Source organism: Lissotriton vulgaris, chromosome 2_1 (genome assembly GCF_964263255.1).
Source record: "Lissotriton vulgaris chromosome 2_1, aLisVul1.2, whole genome shotgun sequence".
In the NCBI taxonomy this organism is placed as follows: domain Eukaryota; kingdom Metazoa; phylum Chordata; class Amphibia; order Caudata; family Salamandridae; genus Lissotriton; species Lissotriton vulgaris.
Window position 1 is genome coordinate 510157948 of NC_141687.1, and position 27500 is coordinate 510185447.

Here is a 27500-nt window from a genome sequence, read left to right on the forward strand (position 1 = left end):
CTTGAGAAACGTTTCCCCCAACTTTACATCATAGGCAAAGAATTTCCCCTAACTCAAGGGCCTGAAACGCAGGTAATATGTAAATTAAATGTAAGATTTCTACCAGTGTATTAATCTTTGGTGACCAATAGCACTGCTAGAAGAATATCTCCAAATGTCCTTGATCTCTGAATAAAACTAACACATTTCGGGAAAGCACGAGCAGTAGCGAGACAAGATGGCCGCTCTTTAGCATTCCTCACAAGGCACTGAGGAACCTTTTGCATGGAGGACCGCCGGCTGCGCTGCTTTTTTGAGCATGCCAAGTCGAGTTGGAAGTTCTCGGGAGCAGCAGGGTAAGTTATTAGTCCTTTATTTGGTCTATTACTTGCTGTGATTTTGTTTCCTCGCTGCTCCCGCTACGGAATGTGGCCGCCATTTTGAGAGCCTTCCGGCTCGTTTTTGGTTTTTGTCAGTCAGGGTGCGTGCCTTTGTTTACCACCTTGTTTTCCACCTGGTCTACAACGGAATTGCACATTTTTTATGAAGATGGCCAACAATTTTGAGCATTTCGTTTTTTTATGTGCTCAATATCCAGTGAGTTTGTTTTTCAAATAATTTTAATAGTGGAATGGCTTGCTGAAGGAGATCACATAGCAGTATATTGGCTTATATCTACCACTTTGTGACCCAATTTATGACTTTCAATCAAGGCCTTTTAATTTCTCGGTGGGCCTTAGTGTTCTTTTCCGTGTAGCTTGTAGGAAGGCTTTATAAGTCACCTTAATTCCAACCCAAGTCTGCACATTCATCAAAAGCACAAGGCTCTATTACCTCTAATACTAATGGTCGCAAGGAGTAATTGTAAACAAAAGAGTGACAGGTGACCCTTCCTCTCCAAATAAATCACCATTGCCTCTGACATTGGAAGATATGGACAAATTAAGACATATGAGACCATTCATGGCGGACACTAGCGCAGCACTTCAAAGAATTGAGGAAAAGTTGTCTAATTTGGACTCCAGACTTTCAGGGGTTGAGCAGAGAGTTAGTGATGCTCAAGATGTGAACGCAAAATCTGACATATTATCTAAGGAGGTGACAACTGAAAAAGGTAACCGAGGGTCTTGAAAGTCGTAACAGGTGCATTAAGGAGTGCATTTGTGGTATACCAGAAAGGTCTGAAGGCCCTGATATAATGAATGTTTTGAAGGTCCATATTTCTAAAATAGTTGTCCTACAAAATCCATTGATCTCAATATTCAGAGAGCGCATAAACTTGGTCCTTCACAAGCCTCGGCATGGAATAGACCATGAGGGATTATTGCCTTTTTTCTCCAGTATTCCGATCTTTTGATGGTTCTTACAGAAGCTAAGCACCACAAACAAATGCTTTGCTCTGGCCACAAGATTTTCTTCAGTCAGGTTTACTATATCTAAGGGTCACTCACTTCAAACCTACAAGTCACCGCAATAGCAGGCCTTTACAATCCTGAGTGCAGGATGCCTGCTTCTAAGTGAGAGGATGCCCCTGCATGAGCAGGACACCCCTGCAGCCTACGGATTCCATTCTCACGGGTGGTCAGTGAAACAGCCATCTACTATATAGAGGGGCGCTGCATAATCGTGCGATGATCACCCGAAAACAGCTGCAACGAATCCTATCATGTTTGGTATCAAACATGTTGGGATCATACCCCCACACTGTAAAAGGTGCAGGAGGTATGATTCCAAGCACTGGCAGATCCCTTCGTTAGGCTCTCAGTGTTCCCGGTACCAGCCTTCTAGTCCGGGACAACATAAAATGGTTACTGCTGACCAGAGACACAATTCTGCCCTCCTGCTGGTGAGCCAGGCTTGAGCAGGGGAAGGTATAACATTAGGCATCCTGTCACAGGGAGGTGTGACCACCTCCCAGACAGGATTTAGTGTATTAGGGATGGGTGGGTGCGCTTGCCAGTGTCTGAAAGTCTGCACGAGGGGCACATTTGGTGTCCCTGTGCATAGTCAGTCAAACCAGTCCTGGGAGCTGTTGGGTCCTGCTCTGGCGTGAAGCTGGACAAAGGACATGGGAGTAACCTCCCCCCTGTCCAGACTCTCCAATGGGAAGGTCCCCTGAAACTTCCCAACCCTCTCTTTAGGGTACTTAAGGGCTTACCTGAGTGTGTAGGTCCCTAGAATCATCGTGGGATTAGATTCAGAACTGAAACCACCTCCCAGACAGGATTTAGTGTATTAGGGCTGGGTGGGTGCGCTTGCCAGCACCTGCAAGTCTATATGAAGGGGCATATTTGGTGTCCCTGGGCATAATCCAGTTCAAACCAGTCCTGGGAGCCGTTGGTTCCAGCTCTGGTGCAAAACGGGACAAAAGGCATGGGAGAACCTCCCTCTGTCCAGACGCTTCCCTAGGAGGGTCCCCTGAATCTTCCCAACCCTTTCCCAAGGGGACTTAACACCTTGGCTGCTTGACTTATTCCCCTGCTGTGCTGGACCATAATGGAAATGGGTGGGGTCAAGACGAGCTCAGCTCGTCATCAGCACCAAAGGGGGTAAGGGCTTACCTGGGTGTAGGTTCCTAGATTCGTTGTGGGATAAGATTCAGAATTGAAGCCACGCAATTCTGGGCACTCTGACTTCGCTGGCCTTCGTTTGGACAGGACTCCGTCTCCCTTACAGTCTGCTGCATCGTCTGTGCCTGAGCATCATACAGGAACCTTCCAAGCCTGTCAAGCATCAAGGACTACCGAAATAATCTCCCTTGGAGTGAAGGAGTCACTCCCCTGCATTCGCAATCACTGTAACTCAGTCGACCGGTCTGCAGATCCGGAGTTCCTCCGGACTCCGTGGGCTCTGCAACACAGGTGGTAGTTTCCCCCAGCTCCTGAGGCCTGCTCTACCCTCTCACCAGGGTTGAGGCCAGTTGTCCTCGTGGGGGTTGCAATAACCAAACCCCTGAGTACCGCGTTCCCTTTGCAGTTGCAAAGGCTTGTTGACATCTTTGCAAGAAGATCTTAAGGCTCCAAGTAGCCCCAACCTCGAGCACCGCCAGTGACCAGAATCTTTGGCCACATCGCATTGTGTGCATCATGGCCTGCATCTTTTGGTGAGCTGTTTGAGGTCCTCTCGCGACTCCTGTGTCTTTGACCTGTGGGTCCATTTGAGGGTCACCTTTGTTTTCCTTAAGCTCCCCTGATTGCTTGGGGCATGTTCCGATGCCCCTGATTGTGGTGAGTCTCTTGAATCTTGCTGGTCCCAACGGTGCACTGTCTTGAGTTCCTGCGTGGGTTGTGTTTGCCAAGACTTGTTGGTGCTCCGTCCGGACACGGACCCCTCAGCACTTGACATCCTTCATTGGGTAGCTCGTATCTGGGTCCTGGTTGTCCTCAGCGTCGCCTGGTCCTTGCAGCTGCAGAGTCAAGGTGACTCATCTTACCTGAAGCACCCGGCATCCGAGGGCATCTGTCTTCCAAGTCTCCTAGTCACCCCTGAGTGACATAGACACTGTCCCCTCTGCTATCAGGTACTCCTCTCTAAGAATCCATGTTTGGATTCCTCTGGACACTTCTCTTCCAGCAGCGGCCCTTTCCTGAAGTCCTCCATTGGGTTCGATGGGGGTTTCCGATGCCACTTCACACCTGTGCACCCGGCTTCCCTGGAACAAGTAACCTGGGTACCACGGTATGCATGGTGGGGTGGCTCTCCTACCTTCTATCTTCCGAAGGGTTTCTTCAGGGTCCACTGGGAAGGGTCGCTAATCTTTCAAACTTCAACTGCGACTTGCACATATATTTGTACGGAGTACGCAGTCATGTTCACACATTGCACATGCTCTCAGTGGGGTTCCTATCTACTTACTCTCGACATTGTCTTGACTCGAGTCGTTGTTCTATACCACTTTCTTAGTATATGGTTTGGTCCCACTAGGGCCCACTGTGTATTAGTGCTAATTACTGTGACTTCTTTGCTTTGGTATTGTGTGCTTTGTGTCTATCTCCATGTGGAAGACGCTGTTTCATACTAGATAGTGTTATATAATAAACAAATTTTTATAAATACTTGGTGTGGTTCTTTTTCATTTAATCTATACTGTAAGATTGCATTCTGGTAAAACAAGCTGCTTTACACTCCTTCAACACTATGCCTGGTCTCCACAGCTTCCACTTGGATAGCTTGCTAAGGTTGTCGGAGACCTCTTAAATCACCACAAGGGTTGTCTGGACTGGTGCACGGTGCACACTTACATTAGTGGACATCATATACCAGGCCAGTTTCTCACAGTCAATTACAAGGACAGATCAACAACCTTTAGGATCCTGCTGAGCTCAAGATATGGATACACATTCATAAAGGAGAAGCTATGGAGCTTAGTAAATCTTAATTATTCTTTATTTAATCTCTTTTTTTCTTTGCAGGTTTCCTGTCTTCCCCTGTTTTACGGAGCAAGTTGTCTCTTTTTCTTAAATGTTTCTCTGTTCCAGTGTTCCTGTGTTGTCCACCCACATGGTCTCACATAGCGTTTGTTAAGTTCGATTGGCACCATGTTTGATTGATCTTATTTTTTTTATGTTCCAGGGCAGTGCCCTTTTGGACCCAGTATTCCGTAGCGAGCTACAACTAGCAATAACCGACTACTTTGACTTTAATTTGGGGTCTGTAGATAGTGCGGGTTCACTGTGGGAGGCGTTTAAGGCCACAATACGGGGGCACTGCATCAATAAACATGCTGGCATATTGAAGGATATCCAACAACAATTGGTCATGATTGAAAGGGACATTGAAGGCTAGAAGAAGAGCACACTAAGACGCAATTCCCGACACTGCTAGCGCAAATTAGGGAAAGGATGAACGACTATCAGAAATACGCTGCAGATGAAGTTAAATACAAGTCGCACAGATTTGTTGCACGTAGGTACGGCGAAGGGGGCAGACCTGGGCGCGCGTTGTCCGTCAAATAAAGCCAGCTCCAACAGCGTTGCACAAGTTACTTACCTTCGGTGACGATATATCTGTAAGAAACAGTAGTTAGTATTAGATTCCTTACCTTAGAATATCCCCAGGCGTCAGACTGGATCCGGAAACTTTTGCGTAGCAGTGCCCCTGCGCGTCGGTAGGCATCATCTGCGGCTCAGCGTCCGTCGTCGGCGTCGTTGGCACCGGGATGGCGTCGCCGGAGTACTTAGACGCCGCCTTCGCGCGCTGACGTCAGTTCTTATACACAGCTTTTCCGCACCAGAAACGCAGAGCCATGATAAAAACCAAAACTTGTGCCATGAAACTAGGGCCCTGAAAGGGGATGACTGTAACCCTAGATATTGGTTCGCAGAACGGGGAGGATGGGTGGGGCAGTAAGGAATCTAATACTAACTACTGTTTCTTACAGATATATCGTTACCGAAGGTAAGTAACTTGTGCATCTGAAAGAAACAGGTTAGTATTAGATTCCTTACCTTAGAATAGATACCCCAGCAATACCAACCCCGGTGGTGGGTCTCAAACCAATGATCACACCAGAAAGTCCTGGAGGATGGAACGGCCAAAGAAGCCATCCCTCAGGACTTGGCTGTCCAGGCAGTAGTGTCTTGCGAACGTGTGCAGCGAGGCCCACGTAGCTGCCTGACAGATGTCCTGCAGGGGGACTCCCCGGCCCAGGGCAGAATTAGCCGCCGTGGCCCGAGTGGAATGGACCCTCAGCCCAACAGGAGGCTCCTTCTTAGCTAAAGAGTAGCATGCCTTGATACACAAGACGACCCACCGAGAGATGGTCCGTTTGTGCACCGCTCGTCCCTTCTTAGCGCCCACGTAACCAACAAAGAGTTGGTCATCCACCCGGAACTGGCGTGTGCGATCCAAATAGAAAGAGAGCGCACGTTTTGGGTCCAGACGGTGGAGCCGCTCTTCCTCTTTAGAGGGATGCGGAGGTGGAAAGAAGGTGGGCAAGGTGATGGACTGCCCGATGTGGAAGGCCATGACTACCTTGGGCAGGAAAGAGGGTCTTGTCCGCAACACAACCTTGTTCGGATGGACAGAAAGGAAGGGAGGCTTGGATGAAAGAGCCTGGAGCTCACTCACTCTCCTGGCAGAGGTGATGGCAACCAGGAAAGCAGTCTTAAGGGTAAGAAGACGGAGAGGACAGTTATGAAGAGGCTCGAAGGGAGCGCACATCAGAAAGGTAAGTACAAGGTTAAAATCCCACTGAGGCATCACGAAACGAACAGGGGGAATATATGAGTGATGCCCTTTAAGAACCTATTAACAACCGAGGACTTGAACAAAGAAGGCTGATCAGGTAGCCTTAAGAAGGCGGAAAGGGCAGAAAGGTAGACCTTGAGAGTGCCCAGAGCAGGGCCCTGCTGGGCAAGAGAAAGAAGGAATTCTCGTTTAAATAATGTGAAGCCTAACGTCACAAATTGCTGTTCCGTTTCCGTTAGATTTGTCGCCTCCCAGATGTTGAGCAGGCCCAATCGCGGAGTCAAGGTAATCGCCTTCCCTAGGGCAGAGTGCATATGTGTTGTAATTCTACTCCATCGGCTTTGTATCGCTGGGCAGTCCCATACCATGTGTTGAACGTGGCAAGTTGCCCACATCCCTTAAAACAATGATCGTCAGTCTTAGTCCCTATCCTTGCTAGAATGATTCCAGTCATATATGATCGATGAAAAACACGAAGTTGAACAAGGCGGTACCTGAGTGTGATGGCAGCCTCCCTGGAGACATAAGCGCCTGCCTCCAATCCTCATCCTCAATGACTCCCAGATCACCCTCCCATTTCTCCTTTAGTTGTCCAAAAGAGTCTGGTGAATTATTACTAAGCTTCCTGTAAGTGAGGGAGATCGCTTTGGTGTGCAATTGTCCATCTAACAGATGATCCTCTAACGGAGAGGATTCTGGTATGTCCATACATTTGGGGAGGCGGAGTAAGACATTTTAAATGCTATTAATCAGCTCCTAAAAGATAAAACCGCTGGGCCTGATGGGTTTTCTGTGCGTTCTTTTCTCCTTTTCAAGAACCTGTCAGTTCTTAAGCTGTTGCTTCTTATTATATCACTTGTGGGAAGGACACAAGACTCATTCACTCAGGGCATGCTCTTTTTGATCCCAAAGAAAGGTAAAGATCCCTCTCAATGTAGTAATTATAGACCTACCTGATTAAGACGGACTGTAAGGTGTTTGCCTAATTGTTGGCACTCCATATTAATCAGGTTGTTCCTAATTTAGGGCCTCATTATGATTGAGGTGAATCCGCATACTCCGGGCCGGCGGAAGCCACCGCCAGCCCGGAGTATGCGGATTCATCGCGGCGGACACACAAATGACCCCCAGCCAGATTAGGATGGCTGGGGGGTCATTTTTACGTCCACCTCTTTTCCGCCGAGGTCGCCTACCGACCACAGCGGAAAAGCTCTAACATGGCTGGCGGTGTCTATCAGACATTGCCAACCATATTAGGATTTGAATTATGTAATGCCTTTCCGCGGCGGCAATGCCGCCACGAAAAGGCATACGGACTTTTCTTTGGGGGCCCGTTGTGGGCCCCCCGGGTGAAGGGGGGTTGGGGTGCACATGGGGGGTACCTATGGTACCCCCTGCATTTGCATACACAAAGCTGCAGGCACCGCGCGGTGCCTGCCGCTTTATGCATGCAAATGCACTGATTGCATTTTTAACATTGCGGCGGTTGCTGCTTCAAGCAGCACCCGCCGCAATGTTAAACATACAGGATGTGACCGCCAGGGTGGCGGTCACATCCTAATTTGTACGGAGGGACCGCCGCTGCCCCTGCGAACGGTCCCTCCTCCTCTGGGGTGCCGGATGGACGCAGGTCCGTCCGCCATCCTAATAGGGCCCTTAGTTGGCATTCATCAGTCAGGGTTTGTGAAAGGACGCTCAATAGCAGATAACTCAAGAACTTTCTTCAATATCATTCACTTGGCTTCTAAGTTGGACTTCCCCTTAGCTGCCATCACTCTTGATGCTAAAAATGCGTTCTATATGGTAAATTGGAGGTTCATCTTCGGAGCATTGAAATGGCATGGGTTCAGTCCTCATTTCCTTCAATATATTCAGCTATTCTATTCTGAACCCTCTACCTCTATCTGGGTCAACAGTAATCAATCTGGTTACTTTTCCCTCCAAAGAGGGACTAGACAGGGTTGTTCTTTATCTCCACTTTTATTCATTTTATCTTTAGAACACTTCTTGGAAAAAGTTTGCCGATCCTCAAGTTTCACAGGCTTCCAATTTAAGAACATGGATATAAAATGTACTGCATATACGGATGATATATTGTTATATTTATCTAACCTAACACAACAGTTATGGAGTTTTTTCATTATTAAATGATTAATCTATAGTTTCTGGGTATAAGCTTAATATAGATAAAACAGAGGTACTGCCTCGTAATAAATACTGCCTCCCAGATAGGTTTAAGGATACGGGGTTCACATAAAATTCAAAAAGCTTCATTACAAAATCTCCTCTATTTCTGTCTTGATGGGGTAGATTAGCTGCGATTAAAATGATGCTGTTACTGATATCTAGTTTCTTCTTGTCCATGCTATCAATTACCCTTCCACTCTTTCTTTAAAACAATTAACTGTTCCTTGATCAAATTCTTATGGAACAAATGTAAGCCTCGAATCTCATTAACCCGTCTTCAACAATCCAAAGACACTGGAGGGGTTAACTTTCCTAATCTTAGGCGATATCATTCTGAATTTTCACTAAAACACATTTCGACTTCCCTTTTGGCAGATTCTCATAAAGTATTAACAATTTGGGGCCAACTGGAGCAGGCACAATGTACACCATTTTCTTTCATTGAGGCAGTTCAATTCTCTCAGCCCCCTAGAGCTTTTTCCTCGCCTATACTTACCCATTCTAGAGCCATTGCTTAACCTTTAATTTCCTCCTTTATTTCATGTTCTGACATTATTTCACAAACTCCTATTTGGTATAATAAACTATTAAAATTAAAAGATAGAGCTCTCTACTGGAAGGAGTGGATTGACAAAGGAATTATACCCATTGGTCATATACTTTCCGATGGCTCTATTATGGATTTTTCCGAGATTAGGAAAAAATATGACATATCTTCTTATCATGCCACTCATTACTTGCATCTCAAGAATCGTCTTTTTCTATTCCTCTCAAAACTCTACTTCTGTCCCACATACTCAGAGTCCCTTTGTCACATTGGGCTTTTCCTCTCAAATGAAGGCATTTGGAATTTATAAGATTTAAGGTAAAAGGTAGAACTCTTGGGGGAGACTGATCTTCAACAGGAGTTCTCTTTCCAAACCTGGGGCTTCATATGGGCTAAGATTTGTGTTTCCTCTCGCTCAGCAAGCACGACCCAAACATTATATTACTTTTTCAATGGATTATTCCTGACCCCGGAGGACCTGCATAGATTTAAACTTACCAAAGATGCAAGGTGTTGGTCTTGCTCTCATGATAAAAGTGAGTTTTACATAAAGTACTTTTTTGTCCATCTGTAAAAAAGTTTTAGTTGCTCATATGGGATAATCTGAACAAAATGTCCAAGACTATTCCTTTTGATATTGTACACACAATTTTTATTAGGAGGCTCCTCTCCCTTATGGTACTTTCAGGGTATAGTAGGAAAGTGTATAGATTTGTTAGTTGCTATTGCCTTACAGATAATTACCATGAATTGGAAAGATGCCACTAAAATTACTTTGACTTGTTGGTGGAATCTTTTCTGTCATCATCACGGATTGGACCGAGTGCATGCTACCTTTATTCCTTTAATGATCAAAAAAGATTTATTATGGTCACCTCTCACGTCCTTCTTATCTAGGCAATCGGTTCAATTCACAACTAATGTTACCAGTTATGAACTTTAATATTGGAAAATGTTATAGTCGATACTGTTATTATTGCATTACTGTTAAAGTTTATTCGGTTTCTCTTCTCTTTCTTTCCCCTTCTTCTCTCTCCTTCTCGTCTTTTCTCATCCTTCTAAAAAATTGTTAAAATGCATACGGTTTAGTAATGTTTATGTATCTCTGAATTCAAGCTCCTCGGTATCTGTTGTTAACTCATCCGTTTATGTAATATTAATTTTGGCTGGTTTTCATTTTTATTTTTTGCTTTTCTTGTTCATAAGACCTAATAAAAGTTCATACTTCATTCTTTCACTTCCCTTGATTGGTTTGAATTGAGTGAGATTACTTTTCACAATTGTAATTATTTCCATATTCTTAATGAAGCATTATAAACAAACAAACAAAAAACGAACGCATTTTCCTCAAAATTGGATACTCCCCTCATTTCCAGCCTATTCTATGCAGACAAACTAGTTTAGTTCTCAACTACACCTACTGTGCTCCAGAGATTACTCACTACATTGGCTTAAAACAACAACATCGATTATCTTCAAATAAGTCTCCCAAAAGGTTAACTTTACATGAAAAATAATTGGCACCAAAATTGACACAGTGGATCATTACAATTACCTATGTATGATAATAGATAATAAACAAAAGGTTTAAGGGCATTTGAAATCTTTGACTTCTATGTGCCAGAATGTAAGCAGATTCCTGAAACGCTTTCTCCACTAACAATGCTGTTGACATAGTTTAAAAGCAACAATCACATTCTCATGCAAACTACATGCAATAATGACTTATTGCCCGTCACTTTTCATGAGCCACCTCTGAGCCGTTATAGCAGAGACCATCAAGCATCTAATATGCCTATGGCTAGCATTTCTGGATATGAGAAAAAACTGTTTTTAATGAAGAGGCATGCAAGGCAATTCAATCAGCTGTTGCATTAGGCTACTCTGGTAAAAATAACTAAAACATCAGCCAAGTAAAGAGGTTCTGAAGGCACATAATACAGAGACTTGGCAAAGCATGACAAGAGAAAGTCCATCATTTGGATTTGGAATTCTGTAGTGTGTTTGTAGAAACATGCATAATCAGACTCCTCTCTTGACTATTCTCAGTATCTATAAAAAAGTCATTGATGATACAACTTAGTACATATTGCTTTTGTTCGAACTTTATAGATGGCATGTTATTTTTTCTTCTTTTTTTATATTATGAGTTTCAGTTTGGTTGCAGTACACTGAAACATGTCTTATTGGTACATTTCAGAGGGGGAAATTCTGTTTTTTTCATGTTCTATCATCATGTAAATCACACATCCCTCTTTCGCAGTGCATGATTGACCAGGTCTGACTGGCATGTTTTTTTCTTTTTAATATGTGAGTTGCATAACAATAAGTTCCTGCAATAACAGTCCAGTTTGGAAATGTCATTAATAATATGTAGACAATGATAATTGTAATGTGTAATATCTGATATAGCAAAAACAAAAAAATATATATGTGTAAGGCCGTGGAGCGGCCTCAAGACACAAGCTCACAAGATGCACAAATCTGTGATTGGGAATGGCACACTAATGTCACTTTTATGTTGCTGCATTGGAAAATGTTCTTTTATATAGGAGTTTTATATTTTTGCTTCTCATATTTGAACATTCTGTATAAAGTTGTGATGATATTCATGTTAAAAACAGAAAATACCAATAAAGATATAAAAAAAAATGATATTGTTGGTTCCTGCAGGGGGTTTTGTCATGTCATTTATAAGAGAGAAAATAGTTTTGGAGGCGTTGGAAATGGATGTGAACAGGTTGGTGTTGAATGCGGCTTTAGACTTTTGTACAGGTTTGTGGTAGGTTTTAATGGCTTACCTGTAGATCTTTATGGCAATGGGGTCGTAGGTATGCCTCCAGGTGCATTCTAAAGTTTTGCAGTGTTTTTTTTTCCAACATTAGGGTCTCATTATACCAGGCATGCAATTGCATGCGCTCTGCGCAGGTCAGTTTCTTGGGTATACAGTGCTCGAGCGAGATGTTAATCCAACTCCTGAAGTCTCTATCCACTTCCTCCAAGTAGATGGACCAGGCGGGGCGCAATGATTTTAAACTGGACACAAAGCTAGGAGCATCCAGTTTGTGCCAGGGTCGTTTCATAGAAGGGGGATGATAAATCTGCCGAGGAGCATCTCTAGACCCAGCCACATATGAATAAGAAAGTGGTCCGTCCAAGTTAGTTGAAGGGGGCGTGCACTTTAAGAGAACGGATATTAGAGAATACTGGATCCAATAAGTGGCCGGCGAGATGAGATGGGTCCTCTACTAATTGAGTTAGTTGGCAGGCATACAAGTCTCTCAGAAAGTTAGTAATCTCCTGGGAGTCAAGGCGTTCCAGGTGTAGATGAAGATCGCCCATGATACTAAAGTTGGCTGACTCAAGGGCCAAAGTAGATGTGGTGAGAGCTAGGGCTTACTGAAAGGCCCTGACTGGCCCTGGAAGGCGGTAAATGAGAAGCCCAGTGAGGGTGAAATTATGCAGAGAATGACTCTTTTTTCAACTAATCCTACTGTGAGAAACTAGGAGTGGATACTGGGATTAATAAATTCAGGCCCTGACGAAAGGCTTATGGGTTGTGAGCTTGAAACATGTTGACCTGGAGAGAACACCCATCATAGTGTAAATCTCCACCACTCTGTTTTCAGTAGTACCAGCTATAGGACTTAATAAATATTATCTTCCAACCGGCCAGGTACTTTTCAAGAACACTTATTTTCCTGACCCTTCCACTCCTATCACCACAATGTCTACACCCTACAAAGTGCTCCCACGTCTTTGTCGGTCGTAGAACGCCCATCCCGCAGGGGGGTGGGAAGAACCCAATGATGAAGCATGCCAACATGGGAAACTTTGGTGGGCGAGGGTTATTTTAAGAAAACAAATTGTTTTCTGTGATAAAACTATCCCATCGATAGACCAGTTACAAGTGGCCTTTTTTGTTTATATACGTTCAGACAGGAGGCTAACTCCAACTTGTAACCCACCTCTCGCTCCCCCCCCCTTTGCTTGATCTAATATTCTCAGTCTCTCACAGTAATTACCACAGATTAATGTACATATGCACCAAGAGGGGAGAAATTATATTGATACTCCTTTTCTTTTTAAGTCATTTTTAGAGGCTTTATTATTCCTTTAACTACTTAGCTTCAGCATTAAGTTGATACTACCAAATGTCTATTTAGTGTTGATCGGATCATAATTGTACTTATTGTTTTGTGATTTTAATCATACACAATACAATGTATTATATCTTACAAAGGCTGACCAGATAACAGATAAACGTGTTTACAGACACAAGTAGGCTTCAGAGTCGGGCAAAGATCATTTATTAGAAGGATCTTTTGGTAAGTATTTATTTTACAACAAACAATACCAGAGCTACATAATTATATTCAAGATATGAAGAATCACAAAGGCCTAAGCTGTGGGTAAATTGAAAATTACTCTTTGGACATAGAGACCTCTTTAAGGAAGAAGACCGTGGCTATTACTGCATGTTAAGCTTGGCTGTCCAATAAGCATAGGTCAGTGAAGCTGAGCCATGTCATCCAGATAGGGTTTCTGCTGATTGTTAGATGCTGATGAAGGAGGGCAGGCCACATGCTGATCTGATCCCGCTCCTTCTAAACCCAACTCTGAATTTCGATCTGGATATACAGATCTGTTGGTAGAGTGCCACCGACTTCCCAAAATTATGACATCACTTTGTTTTCTGGTGAATTTCTAGTAGATGTGCTTTGGTGCCACTGAAGGTTTTCTAGCAAATCTGTACAGGTGTTCAGGTAGATATTGATGGACTTTTACCAGTCTGCGGAAGTGGGTATATTGCAACATCCAGTGATGGGACCCTGAAGAGGAATGTCTATCCAACAGTCCACTGCAGCAGTCAGATGGTAATGGCACACGTGAGGGACTCACAGAACCGGATTGCTCAGCACGTTTCCAGCCTGGCTGTACGCAACTTTTCAGCAGAAAAATATTTTATGCAGAGATATGGACACAGTCCATTTTAGTTTGTCATTTCTATTTACAAAAGTGAAAATAATGTTCTACTTGCCGCTTCCTTGGAAAAAACTAATTATAATATGACCCAAGATACTACTATTTTACATTTAACGAGGATAGTGATAAAATTAGCCATTGTACATTTACACAATAGCCTTTCAGATACATTTATTTGCTTATCCTTGAATTGAAAGGCTATTTGAGGTTTGATACATTAAGGGATGTAATTTAATGCATGGAAACTGAATAAGCAGGGTTCTGAAATTTGCGTACAATATGATACTCTACTGTTGTGAAAATGTTCATTTTCTGATTGTTACTGTAATGCCTATTATTGGAACTCCATAATTCCACTGAGTAAAATCAATAGTTTTTATATCTTATACGTTTGTACTTTCAGAAACAGAGACAAATCATTTGATTGCTGTGTAGTATGCATAAATGTGTGATATCATACAAATTATATCAACACCTATCTTTAACCAACGTGCAATGAGCTAATGAAGCAGAACTACATACGTGTCACATTTACAGAGCGCCTTTTCCGATATTTCTGCATAAAAGGCCCATAAGTAAATTCTTATGTAGGTTCAAGAAGATTGGGGTAGTCTTAAGTGGTCCTATTTTCAAGTCTTTAGCACATATTCTGCTTTGTTTAAAAATCAATGCTTCACTTTAAATCCTTATTGCATATCACATTTTCCAAATCTTGATCATCATATTTCAGTATCACCTGATAAATAATGTCAGACCTTACCCATGTATGCTGCCCAATGTAGAGCTCTTCTGTCCCTTTTGTCGAAAGCATTGATGTTAGCACCTTTAGCTATGAGTAGATTAACCATCTAAGAAATAAAGAAAGAATATTTATTTATCAAGTAGAAGTTCCTCTTCATTGGTCCTGTCAAAGAAAGTGATTATTTACATGACTTCAAAATATGTGTGTTCAAGTTCAACCGTGAGAACCAGTTGAAAATGTAATGTGTTTGCAATCTTGGTTCCCTAATATGGTGCCGCTGGCAAAAGCCCTTTTATACTACATTCCTACACTTCTATCAACAAATTATTTACTCCACATGCTGGTGGGCACACTGCCCATCAGAGTAATAATCTGAGACCGTGTCTGCTGAGTTTTGTAGGCCGTTGCTTAGATGAATTTGTCAAGAAGGACAATCATAATCTGTTCCTCAGAGTAACCCACTCCATGGAAATCCTACCAATCCATGGTAATGTTGATATTCTAGCGATCCAGGGCAATCCAGGGAAGTGCATCACAATTTTACATATACTGTCCTGGAAACCTTAAACTGTGGCTTAAACAATATTCCTTCAGATTTATTATGTACAAAACAACACACCAGCGTCAGGACAGCCAATCTTCGGTATAAACGTACTTTATAAAAGTACAATTAAAAAAAAAAACATCAACAAAACAACAAAATGTACTGCCAAAGACAAAGATCCTACCATCCAGCGTTCTCACATTCTCCTCATAAAAATAGTACACAATATGTAGGTAGAAATAAAGGTTCCCTCTTTACACAGATTTCCGTAGTGTGATGTCTGGAGTTCCAGGTCAAGGAAAAATACCCATCCCAGACATTTCTAAAAAATGAGTTCTCCAGTGAATTCATGTGAGGCAGAAAGGATCACATCACTTTTTTTTAACCCATTGTGCCAGGTAAAACACAAACTGTGCCTATTTCCGCACATTAGCATGCCTTAAAACACCAAAATGTGCTGCCAGTGCCAAATGTCCTACCATCATGCACTTCCATATTTCTCCACATAACAAATATACCCCACGTGCTGATGCATATCAATCACCAACAGTCAGATTAACTTGAAGAGAACAACTTTCTTCACTCCTCACAGTAGTGTGCTCGCCCACATCACAGCACGAAGTATGGCCTGCTTGCAGTTTCAGAAGAACTAAGAGTGAACCTAGATCAGGGTGGCTCTGCATCCATCATTCTGCTTGGTTTTAGTGCTGCTTTTGACACAGTGACCCATAACATCCTTCTAGAAAGACTCCTTGACTGTAAGATCAACAGTAAGGCTTTGGAATGTTTTTTCTCCTTAAAAGGCCACTGTTTTTAAGTCTATCAGAATACCTTCTATTGTACTACTTTTCCAGTGGTTTGCAGGGTCCCGCCGAGGTCCTCGCTAAGCCTAACTGTTTTCAGCATCTACGTACGCCCTCTAGCTGATATTACAGAATCTTTTGGTTTTATTGTGCTTTCTCATGCTGCTGATACACGGCTGGTCATCTCATTATCTCCGGATCAGGGCAACAACACCAGGAAGTGAAGAAGATGTCTCTCGTCTGGGGCGGGCTGGATGGGTGACAGTTGTTTCAAGTTGAATGGGTAACAACCCGCAGTTCAGGACCCCAGCCTGTGGCCCTACGCTCTTGACACCTTTCCGAGCCCAACAGTGAAGGTTCTTGGGATCTGGTTTGATAAGTTATCTTTTGAACTCCATCTTTGAAAGCTATCAGCCTGCTTCTTCTGTCTTAGGATCCTCAGGAAGATTTTATGTACTCTTCGACCCTCCAGCCAGAAAACCCTGGTCGTCCAATATTACCTCACCCCTGCACTACTGTAATTAGTTTTTTTCTGAGTGTTTTACAATCATTGCTAAAACAACTACAGATGAATCAAAAGGCGGCTCTGCGACTACTACTACACTTTCCTAAATATTCATCCGTTACTACCCATCTTACCAGACTCCACTGGCTGCCCATTGGAAAGCGCATTAAATTCAAAGTCCTTTGTTTTACCTTTTCCGATATGGGTCCATCTTTTTGAGACACCTGATTAAAGCCTATAACCCTAAAAGAGCTATTCGAACTTCTAACTGTAGATTTGGTTGAATTTCTAGAATCATTAAACCCAGACAGAGAAGATCTTCCTTCAGCTTCCTGTCTTTGAAGCTTTGTGATTCTCTTACTTCTCCGCTGCGATTATGTTCTTGGCTGATTTAATCTGCCACGTTCTGGCTCAGCAACACCTTTTTTGCAGTGCTGAGAAGCCTGCTTTTGGTTAGCCGTGCGCTTTATAAATCAAGAAACAAACCTGGACATAAAGAAATGGAGGGAAGGGCCATAGTACTGCCATATGACGTGAATATTTGAACGCATTTTTTCGCTGATATTTTGCTCGTTGAATGGCTTAAAGTGTTGCCAATGGGATCACGCCGCACGCAGGGACGCCTGCCAGGCGCCATCCTTTTATGGCAACCAGTGCGGGAACCTAATGATCCTCGTCATATGCCCGCCTCAGGAGAATTAGTTAATGGGCCTGACTGAGATTTTGAATTTGAAGCCTTGAGAGAGAACTGCGGTAGTGTATAAAAAATGGTTGGAGCTTTTTTGATGTTAAGGGTAACTATCGGCAGAGGTTATACATGTTAAGAGGAGCAACAGACAAGATTACATATTTGAAATTATTAATAATTGTGTTTGAAGCAAATCAATTAAGATTAATTAATGTCGAACAGTTTCAATCCGCATAACAATTAAAATAACAGCAATGTGTTTACTTAAATTATTGTGATCAAATCGATATTATCTAGAATGGCATTTCATGTTTGCAGTTTAAACTCAAACAATCCATGCGATTTGTTTGGTGTTGAATAAAAATGTTGATCACACAGTAATTAATTAATAACAGTTTAAATCACTGCAAAACTGTCAATTAAGTTAAAAAAAACTAGTACATACTTGAATTTGCGTTTATTACAACCAATTCGAATCTAAAAACTTTTAAATCAGAAACCTTAATGATAAGCAATTTACATCAACACATGCACGCAATTATTTTTTTCACAGACTAGTTTGAACATGCGGTCATATTTTTAAAATGCTGGGGGGGCGTGGCTTGGACGCCGGAGAGAATGGCGGCGTAGTTCTGTCCTCCTCCGAGCGGCTGAAACGAATATGTGGTGGGAAGCTGCAATCCGCCTCCAACCCTGACCAAAACGGGTGCCTGGCCGTCTGAAGTCTTGAACCGGCAATGGTGAAAATTTGAGTCGGTTCCGACCGGAGATTGAGGAGTTGACTGCCCGTTTGTCCTGACCGGAGGGAGCTACACTCCGCGGTGGAGCCCGATCACGGTCACAACCACGTGGTCCCCCGGTCTCCTGGAGATTTATCCGCGCCGCACACTACGGACTGCTAGGCTCTCCCAGGGCAGTGCAGGATCATGAGTCCACACGGCGACACACGCAGTGAGTAAGGATCGAGGCTGACAGTGTGTGGCGGTTGATTGCGCTAGTGCGCTAATGCGGAATACAGCGCGGACGAGCTGGAATGGCGGTCACCCGGAGAGCCTGTCTCTGCGACTTGATCACCCTGTAATGTATCTGAGAATCTGCGTGTGACTGCACACATCTCTGTGATAACCGAGGGGTACATCGGGCCAACGCTCAGATACAGCCTATCTTTTTAAAAAAAAAAAAGAAAAACAACAAGCAGAATCCTGCACATTACATGAATGATCGTGGTGGCTGTCTAAAATGGCGGTCCCTTGTTAATCTAACACCGTGTTTGTACAACCTACACCTGAACACCACGATGCATCCTGTGGTCTCTGGCATGCTATGAGTCACTGTAAGAAGGTCACCAGAACAAATTAACCACGCTTCCTAGAAATAACGCTACAAACACATATATATATAACAGTTGTAAACATCCACAGAACCTAAATTGAATCTCTGACGCAGCTGGTATCAGAGGCATTGAATAGACCTGCGGAAACCCTAGGAAATCTGGTGACATGCATGTAGATTGAGTCTGTGTCACTGTGTCACTGTGTGTGGCATGCTGGCTGAACCTCTGCAGCAACTATTATCGTCAATATTCACAAGGGTACAAATGACATTTGATGATTTTTGCGAGGATTTAAACGCTATTTACAAGAAACAACTCGAACATTGTGCAAAGCGACGGCTCATACTAATGAATGTACTAATGAATGTACACTAATGAATGTACATCTATAATCTCTCTTCAATAAAAATCGTCTCTCGCTATTCACAACGCAGCGCAATTCAGTATCAACACCGTGTGCTGATGGGAATCCGAACATAACAACATCAAGTCACTACGCACAACCAAAGATGGGGGATAAAGAAAACGGTGCAACTTCTAAACGCCTGAAATCTAGCCCACCGACGCCAGTCAAAGGAAATAAAGAAATGACGGATGCCATGGCAACAATTTTGAGCAGGCTAGAAGAGGTCAGAGACTTGGCCAAATCCACCAAAGAAGAGGTTGTAGCTATCCGCCAGGATATCAAAGACATCAACTCAAGAATTACGGAGTCCGAGACCAGGATAAGCAAACTGGAAGACTTTGAGAATAAAACGTGTGGAGCTATCAAGAACCTCTCCTTATGCTCAGACCACCTGGTGAGAAAAGTTGCAGAATTGGAAGACAGAAACAGAAGGGGGAACCTAAGAATTTTTGGAATGCCGGAAAAAGCAGAGGAGTCACATGACTCATGCATACCCTTCCTCGAGGAGTGGTTCACGCAGGCCACAAATCTAACCTTCACTCAACCACTGGAGTTTGATAGAGCACATAGGGTTCCAGGACGAATTTCTAAAGACCAGAAGGGCCCAAGAGCGATCGTGTGTAAACCACTAAGATACCAACACACAGAGCAGATACTTACCTTCGCCCGCAAACACAACCATGTGCTATGGAAGGGTCACAAAATCTTCATCTCACAGGACTTCAGTAAGGAGACTATGGAAGTAAGGAAGGCCTTCCTCGCAATGAGGCCACAATTGAAGTCACTTGGTCACATGTATGGCTTTATTGGTCCGACGAAGTTTAGAGTAACCATACAAGGTGTGACACATGTGTACTCTGACCCGAGGAAACTGCGACAACTCCTGTTTGACCATGGCAATGGCACCATGGAAGTATCCCCTTCAGCTCAACAAGGAGCCTCTTCACCTGGCCTAGGATGAGTTTAGGCTAGAACTTTTGGTACTGTTACCCTCATGTTCCTGAATCCGCAAAGGAATGACTATCTGATCTGGAACTGATATGAGGGTCTCTTGTCCGATTCTGGTAAAGGGCTGTTAACCACGACTGTATTTGAACGAATTCCAATAAGGACAAGCCCACATGGGATCTGGTTCTGGTCTGCTTGCCTGACACGTTGATGGTCTACGTACCCTTTGTGCCCTCTGCCAGCGTATCCTTTAGAACCCGTATCAGAACGATCTCTTTAATTCTGGATTTGAAAATGATTCACAATGACTATACCTATGCTATCATGATTTTGCTTGTGTCCCTCTTGAATCTCAAAAAAGTTCTGTGCTATGGTGCTGTTCTGTAACACTTCCTCTAGGTACCAGGGGCACCCACGATAACCCTTTTACTGTGCTTTTGTGCTTGGTTTATGATACTGAAGTCAAGGCATTGACTTTCCGTACTCAAGGTCATGGTACCATTATTGTTCGTCGTTTATTGTTGCCTACATGCTTGGTTTATTTCTTCATTAGATTGGGATTGCAGCCCAAAGTTTAATAGTTTTGAGCGAGCTGCTTGGAGGCGGCCCCGTGGTCGTCATTTCCGAGTCGCCATGTTCTGCTGTTTCTACTATTGGGGAGGGAGGGGTGGGCTGCGGGGGAGGGAGGAGGGTGGAGGGAGGCTGGGGGGAGTGAAGGGGGGGATTGTTTATGCATTTTGTATATTATTTTGTTTAGTTTTGTCCATCTTGCATCCTATCTTGCGTCCATTACACCGCATTCTGTTCCGGAGCTTAAACTCTATCCTACGATTCCCTGTATTTGGTTCTAGGTATGACACTGCTGGTCCTGACGAAGGTATGAGACCTTCTTCTCGGTTTAACCGTTGCGCATACGCATGGGTCATGAGACTGTATCACTTATTGTATAACTGATGGCTGCTGTTATGGATACTCCAATAGGGACAACAACTGTAGCTAACCTTCGAATTTTGTCATTGAACGTAAAAGGTCTCAACCAACCAGTTAAACGTCAAAAGGTACTTGATTATTTACGTAGGCAGCGTGGAGATATAGCCCTGCTGCAGGAGACAAAACTAAAGGCGAAGCTATTTCACACATTGCGTAACAAATACTACACTGAAGTGATAGGGTCTGAAGCAATCTCAAAAAAGAACGGGGTGGTGATGCTAGTGGCCAAGAATGCGAATGTGGAGGTAATCTCTACCACAACAGACACGAAAGGGAGATGGATGTCGGCAAAACTACTCAAAGATGACACTGAGTTCTTTATCACGACTATTTATGCTCCAAATACACATGATCCGTCCTTCTGGGTAGGCCTCACGAAACAGATCATCTCCATTCCCGACACAGCAGTCCATATTTTGGCGGGCGACTTCAATCTCCCATATGACCCTATATTAGATAGAGACTCTAAATGTGTATTTCGCCCAGGAAAAGCCCATAAGGCATTCATGAAACTATGCAATAGGTTCCATATGGTGGACACGTGGCGATTAATGCATCCGGATGGTAGAGACTATTCCTTCTATTCCCCGCCACATGACTCGTTTTCGAGAATTGACTATATACTCATATCTAAAAATGCAGTGGCAAGAGTTGAGGACGCGGACATTGCTCCCAGATTAGTCTCTGATCATTCATGCGTCTCCCTTACACTTTCTAACCTTAAACCGTCTACCCGGCAATCTATGTGGCGATTCAATGACACTATTCTTAATGATACGAAACACAAAGAAACCCTTGACGCCGCCATTAAAGATTTCCTATTGTCCAATAAGAGAGGGGACACTTCAGACACCATCCGTTGGGAGGCACTGAAATCCACTATAAGGGGACTTATTATAAAAATATCCTCTGCGATTAATAAGAACCGCACCGCGGCCTTGTTGAAATTAGAAGAGGACATTTCAAAACTCCAGCGCAAATACCTGATGAGTAGAGACTCTGAAGTCCTAACTGAATTGTCCAATCAAAAATATACTTATAACAAACTTATCAGTGAGAAGGCAGGAATTTGGCTGGACAAGAGGAAGCGTTTTAAAATCTGTGACTCGAATAAAGCAGGGAAGGGGCTAGCGGCATATCTTAAATTTAAAATTCAAAAGAACACCATTACTTCTTTACTAGATGGAAACGGTACTCCTAACTCTGATCCCACTAAGATTGCGAATATATTCAAAGACTTTTATGAGAAACTCTATGCTAGGAATGTACATGTTGACAGTGAAAAAATGAAGAAGTATCTCTCGAACTGCACACTCCCAACACCTACGGCCGCAGAAAAGGATTCTTTAAATGAACCGATCTCTGAATCAGAGGTTGTTAGCGCGATCAAATCCCTTAAAAAAGGGAAAGCCCCCGGCCCTGATGGCTATACAGCACCATTTTATAAGTCTTTTGCCCATATTCTTGCCACTCCTCTACTGGAAGTTTTTCGAGAAATTAGCACCACAGGAGAAGTTAAGGGAACTATGGCTGAAGCCGTTATTGCTGTATACCCAAGGAAGGCAAAGATCATAAACTCCCCAAAAATTACAGACCCATCTCATTGATAAATTTGGATTGTAAGCTCCTGGCATCGATTTTAGCAAAACGTATACAGAAGGTCCTGCCGTCCCTAATACATCCCTCGCAAGCGGGCTTCCTGAAGAATAGGCTTTCGAGCGATAACACGAGAATTCTGGCCCACGTTATTGAACAAGCGAGATTCTTATCCACGCCCACCGTTGCAATTACACTAGACGCTGAAAAAGCGTTCGACAAAGTAGACTGGACTTACTTAAATGCCGTACTACACAAATTCGACCTGGGTCCCCTATTCACTGAATTAGTCATGTCCCTCTATGCCTGTCCTTCGGCTAGAGTACGGGCCGGCGGCGCATTTTCTTCCCCGTTTAGTCTAGAACAAGGTACTAGACAGGGTTGCCCATTGTCCCCGTCCTTATTCCTCCTGGCAATTGAACCCTTTCTGTATTATATTAGAGAAAACCCTGAAATTGCAGGAGTCCAGTTTGCATCGTGTACAATCAAACTCACGGCCTATGCTGACGATGTATTGGTCATGAGTGAAAAAGCTGATAAGGCTATACCGGCGTTACTCTCCACAATCGAAGAATTCTCAAGTGTATCTGGGTACTCCCTGAACAAGGATAAAACTGAGGTGAAGTCATTAAATAACCTGTGTGATAAAAACATCTTGGGCGATTCCGGGCTAACCTGGCAGCCGAAGAGTTTTAAATATTTGGGTTTGGAATTTGAAAGGGACTTGATAACTACCCTAAAAATTAATGAGGAGATACTCTACAAAAAAATACAAAAACTCTTAGATGGCTGGTCTCCAAAGTTCCTCTCATGGTGGGGTAGGGCGGAAACATTAAAAATGATGATCAGTCCCTTGGTAAACTATTTGGCATGTATGCTTCCCATGACCTTCTCTGAGGATTTTCTACATAAAATTGAGAAGCTGCTAACGGACTTTCTGTGGAAAGGGAAGAAACCGAGAATTGCCATGAAGAAACTGCAACTGCCAAAGGTTAAAGGGGGCCTAGGTCTACCAAATTTCAGAAACTACCAAACCGCCTTCCTCTGCAGGCAAGGAGCTTCCTGGTTCACTGAGGACCCTACTTATACGCCATTATGGATTGACATCGAGAAATCCATTATCGGCAAGGCCCCACTCTCTGCTGTGCTCACAATGGACCTCTCACACCTTACGAACTCTAAATACATCATGCTTAATACTAAGAGAGCCCTTTTGCAGATAGATCGCGCCCACAAGACTGGTCTACAAATCCACAATTCATCATCTGCTTCTTTATGGCGTAACCCGTCAATTAAAATTGGCGGATCACCCATTATATGGGACCACTGGTCTAATAAAGGTGTTAATGTAATTGCAGATCTACACGAAAATAACATGCCACTGCCATTCTCGACTCTGCAGACTAGGCATTCCCTATCGCCGATTGACTTTTACTCGTTCCTGAAGCTAAAATCAGCCCTATCCACCAGAACGTTCAAGCTAGCGACACCTTGGCTAAAATCTATGCTCCCTCACTTTCAGTCCTCTGGACATTTTGTCTCAAAAGTATATAAACTTCTTGCACCAACACCCAACAAATCGATGAGGCGTAACGAAACCAAATGGGAATCGGAACCAAATAACACTGGGATAAGCATAGACTGGGTCAGGATACATGCATCAGCACTCACTCATAAGGTCTCGCCGATACTATTACAGACCAAGTATATGATTCTTAACAGGGCCTTCTGGACTCCGCAACGACTATTCAAAGTTGGCCTGCGAGACACACCGACCTGCTGGAACTGCTCCTCAGGTATCGGTGACCTTCCACACATGTTATTTAATTGCCCCATGCTTCACACATTTTGGACTAAAATCTTTGACTACATTGGGCACACGTTTGACATACACCCTACAAGGGAATTCATCTACATTATCTTGGGGGCTCTAGACCCACTGCTAAAGGGGGATCACGACCGTCAGCTCCTGGATCTCTTGCTAACACTAGCATGCAAGGTAGTCCTATGCAATTGGAAATCAACATCCGAGGTCTCTTTTAATGCCTGGAGGGAATGGCTATTCTGCATTAGAGGCACCGATAATCCCGCTCTTCATTCGTCACCATGGCAGGTTACCAGCAAAAAACTGTGGTCTTCCTTAGACCAGGCCTCCTTTACCTTCGACCCACCATGAAGTACCACCAATGAGGTCCATACTTGGTAATTACTTGGTAATTGCGGGGTTGCCGAGGTATTAATTAATTGTACTGGTTATATCCTGTCCACATGGGCTTACCAGCCTTAAACACATTGTGCATGAACGTTAAAGTATACCTGGTGTTATATGACTAGATCTAGATGGAGAACTCTATGGAACAGTGTACAACCGTAAGAATGTAATGATGGCATATTTTCTTTTCTTTTATTGTTTGCCTTGTCTATCTGTTTATCCATCCATTGATCTATTGATTTATTTATTCATTCATCTCATATCATTTACAGATCCGGACTGATGTTACCTTCTTGTTTTTAATATGCTTTATTTTCCGTTGATGTATGTATGTATGTATTGTTTTACATGCACTGATCCATGTTTGATTACGGCGTCACTCCAATAAGACTGTAATCCTACGGATGCCTCATGGCCGTTATCTTTTTTGTTATTGCTTAATAAAAATGATTTGAACTCAAAAAAAAAATATTTTTAAAATGCTAAGTAATGATTACTTTTTAACTGTACATCGTCTAACTATAGCAAATTATACTACTGATAGGGTGCTTAAAATAAGCTTTAAGCGTCTAAATTTTAAACTTTATCATGCCTATCAATAGAAAACCATGACTAGAATGAATCCTATTTCTTTACTGGATGTTATTTTTAAACACTACTTCTTTCTGTCAACATGATCACATTTTGTCTTCATTTAACAGTTGAACGTAATCAATTCTTACTGACTTATTTTTAAAACAAAAGGCCATAAAGTCACACACAATAATCTCTTAATTTATTTACGAAATGAAAATACATTATTATAATCAGTTTTGTAAAAACATGTCAACATTATTTTTATAAATGCTCTTTTCCCAATAACAAAGCTATTCAGGACAAAGTGCGCGACTGCCTGCATATTAACAGTGAGATGAAATGGGAGCCCAGACATCCTTATCCTCCTCCTAAGCAAGGAGGAAAAAAACATCTGCATAACCTGTTAATAAACTTAAGCGCACAGAAGCTGATCGACATGTTGGGAGGTCCACCTTTAGTAGCACAGGTTTAATGTATTGTGCATGTAAGCCTTCTTGCAGAAAGAAACATGCATACCAGTCTTTCAACAGAAGAAGGTAACACTCATTAAACTGCCTGTTATGTCATCGGGATCTGCTGTCATGGAGACCTAACCAAATCTAAAACGAGTCAAAAGATTTGTTGTTCTTGAATTCACCAGGAGCAGCATAATTTATGACACTTTAGCCCTGTTTATGCCTCTCTTCTTAATAGTATCAAATTTCTAGATAAAAATTGCTAAGAGTTAGTCGATCAAACGCAGCTCAGATTAAACTCAATCAGGGATTCTATCAAGCACCAATTTGGGGCACACAACTTGGCTAATCACCTCTGTACAAACCACCCTATCACTTACCTTATATTAAATTCTAGTTTCTGACACTAACAATCTTAATTGTGTCTGATAGATAATGCATTGACTGATGTAACAGAAATTTTGAGATAGACATCTGAAGCCCTAAGAGTATGTGTGAAAATTCGTTTTTTTTTCACTTTTAGTGACCCTGTATTTGCTAACTTCATTGGTCGTTAACACACATTCCAAGACCTACAACTCTCCAACAGGCTGTAGAGGCCTAACCCCAGAATGGTTATTACAATTCAATTAGCTACAGACACTAAGACGATACGCATGCATCTTTCAGGTATGCAATCTTTCAAATTAAGTTTGTCCCGGATTACTATCAGGGCCGGACTGGCCGTAGCGGGCACCGGGCAATTCCCCGGTGCGCCGCACGGGTGGGGGCTGGTTTTGGGCCCCTGGGGGCCGATTTTGTTACAGGGCCGTCTTTGCAGCATAGCTGCAAAATCGGCCCTGTAACAAAATCGGCCGAAAACAGGCCCTGTGCAAAGATCTCGGCGGCACCCCCAACCCCCCAGGGGGGGTGGCCGAGCACTTTGCCAGGGCCGGTTTTGGTTCCCAGTCCGGCCCCGATTACTATTCTCAGGTAACTGTGCAATGTAACCCTTGTATCACTAGACCTCACATCTGCATCATTTTTTTTTTTTTTAAAAGAGAACTTTTATTATGGCATTTATTCCTAGATCTCACACGTCCTTAGATTTTACACAAACATGATTTTTTTTCTTTTCTGCATGCAATAGGGTGTACAGTAGTACACAGTGTCATCTACACAAAGGCACACAGAAATAAAAATATTACCAATTTTAGAAGTCTCTAAAGTTATACTAGTTCTTCAAAATGCCCCTGGTATGTATAAATATATATATTAAATAAAATGGCCCAAAAACACAGCCTTTTCAGACTCCCCTTGAAGAACAAACTGATGGCTGTCTCTAATGGCTATATCTTATAGACAAATATAAAATGATAAGAGTTAGCAGAGGACCCATAACTCTCAAATCCCTCATAATGGTCCTCGATTTTAAGTTACTTGCACAATCAAAAGCTCAGTAAATCTTCAATAATGCAAACTATGTTGTATATATTTGAATGATAACAGGAGCAGATTAATGCATGATTCTACTTTGAATATGCCTCAGTGTAACCCGGATCTGGCATTATATAGTATAACAACTTATGTAACCCAATCCTTAGTATGGGCCAGCAAATCTTTGCGTAAAGGCTTTGCCAAAGAGTCAATCAAGGGGAAGGAATCGAACAACACCAGGCCATTCTATCTTCGGTTTTAAAGATTGGGACGATTACTGACTTCTCCAAGTCTAAGAGAGGTGCCCAAACACCACAAACACATTTTGTTACTTAGTTGATAGTGAAGTTTACAAATCATCCATCTCTGTTAGACATATCTAAGGCTGCACTACCATT

General features: G+C 42.9%; 1 protein-coding gene across 4 annotated transcripts in view; it reads right to left on the reverse strand.

Annotated features, from left to right (window-relative positions):
* ANKRD44 (ankyrin repeat domain 44) overlaps positions 1 to 27500 on the reverse strand; it is a 712165-nt gene that overhangs the window by 371681 nt on the left and 312984 nt on the right. For all 4 annotated transcript variants that reach the window (XM_086955419.1, XM_086955418.1, XM_086955417.1 and 1 more), the window contains exon 6: positions 14649 to 14736. In XM_086955419.1, coding sequence (XP_086811545.1) covers positions 14649 to 14736 — 88 coding nt within the window. The remainder of the gene's footprint in view (positions 1 to 14648; positions 14737 to 27500) is intronic.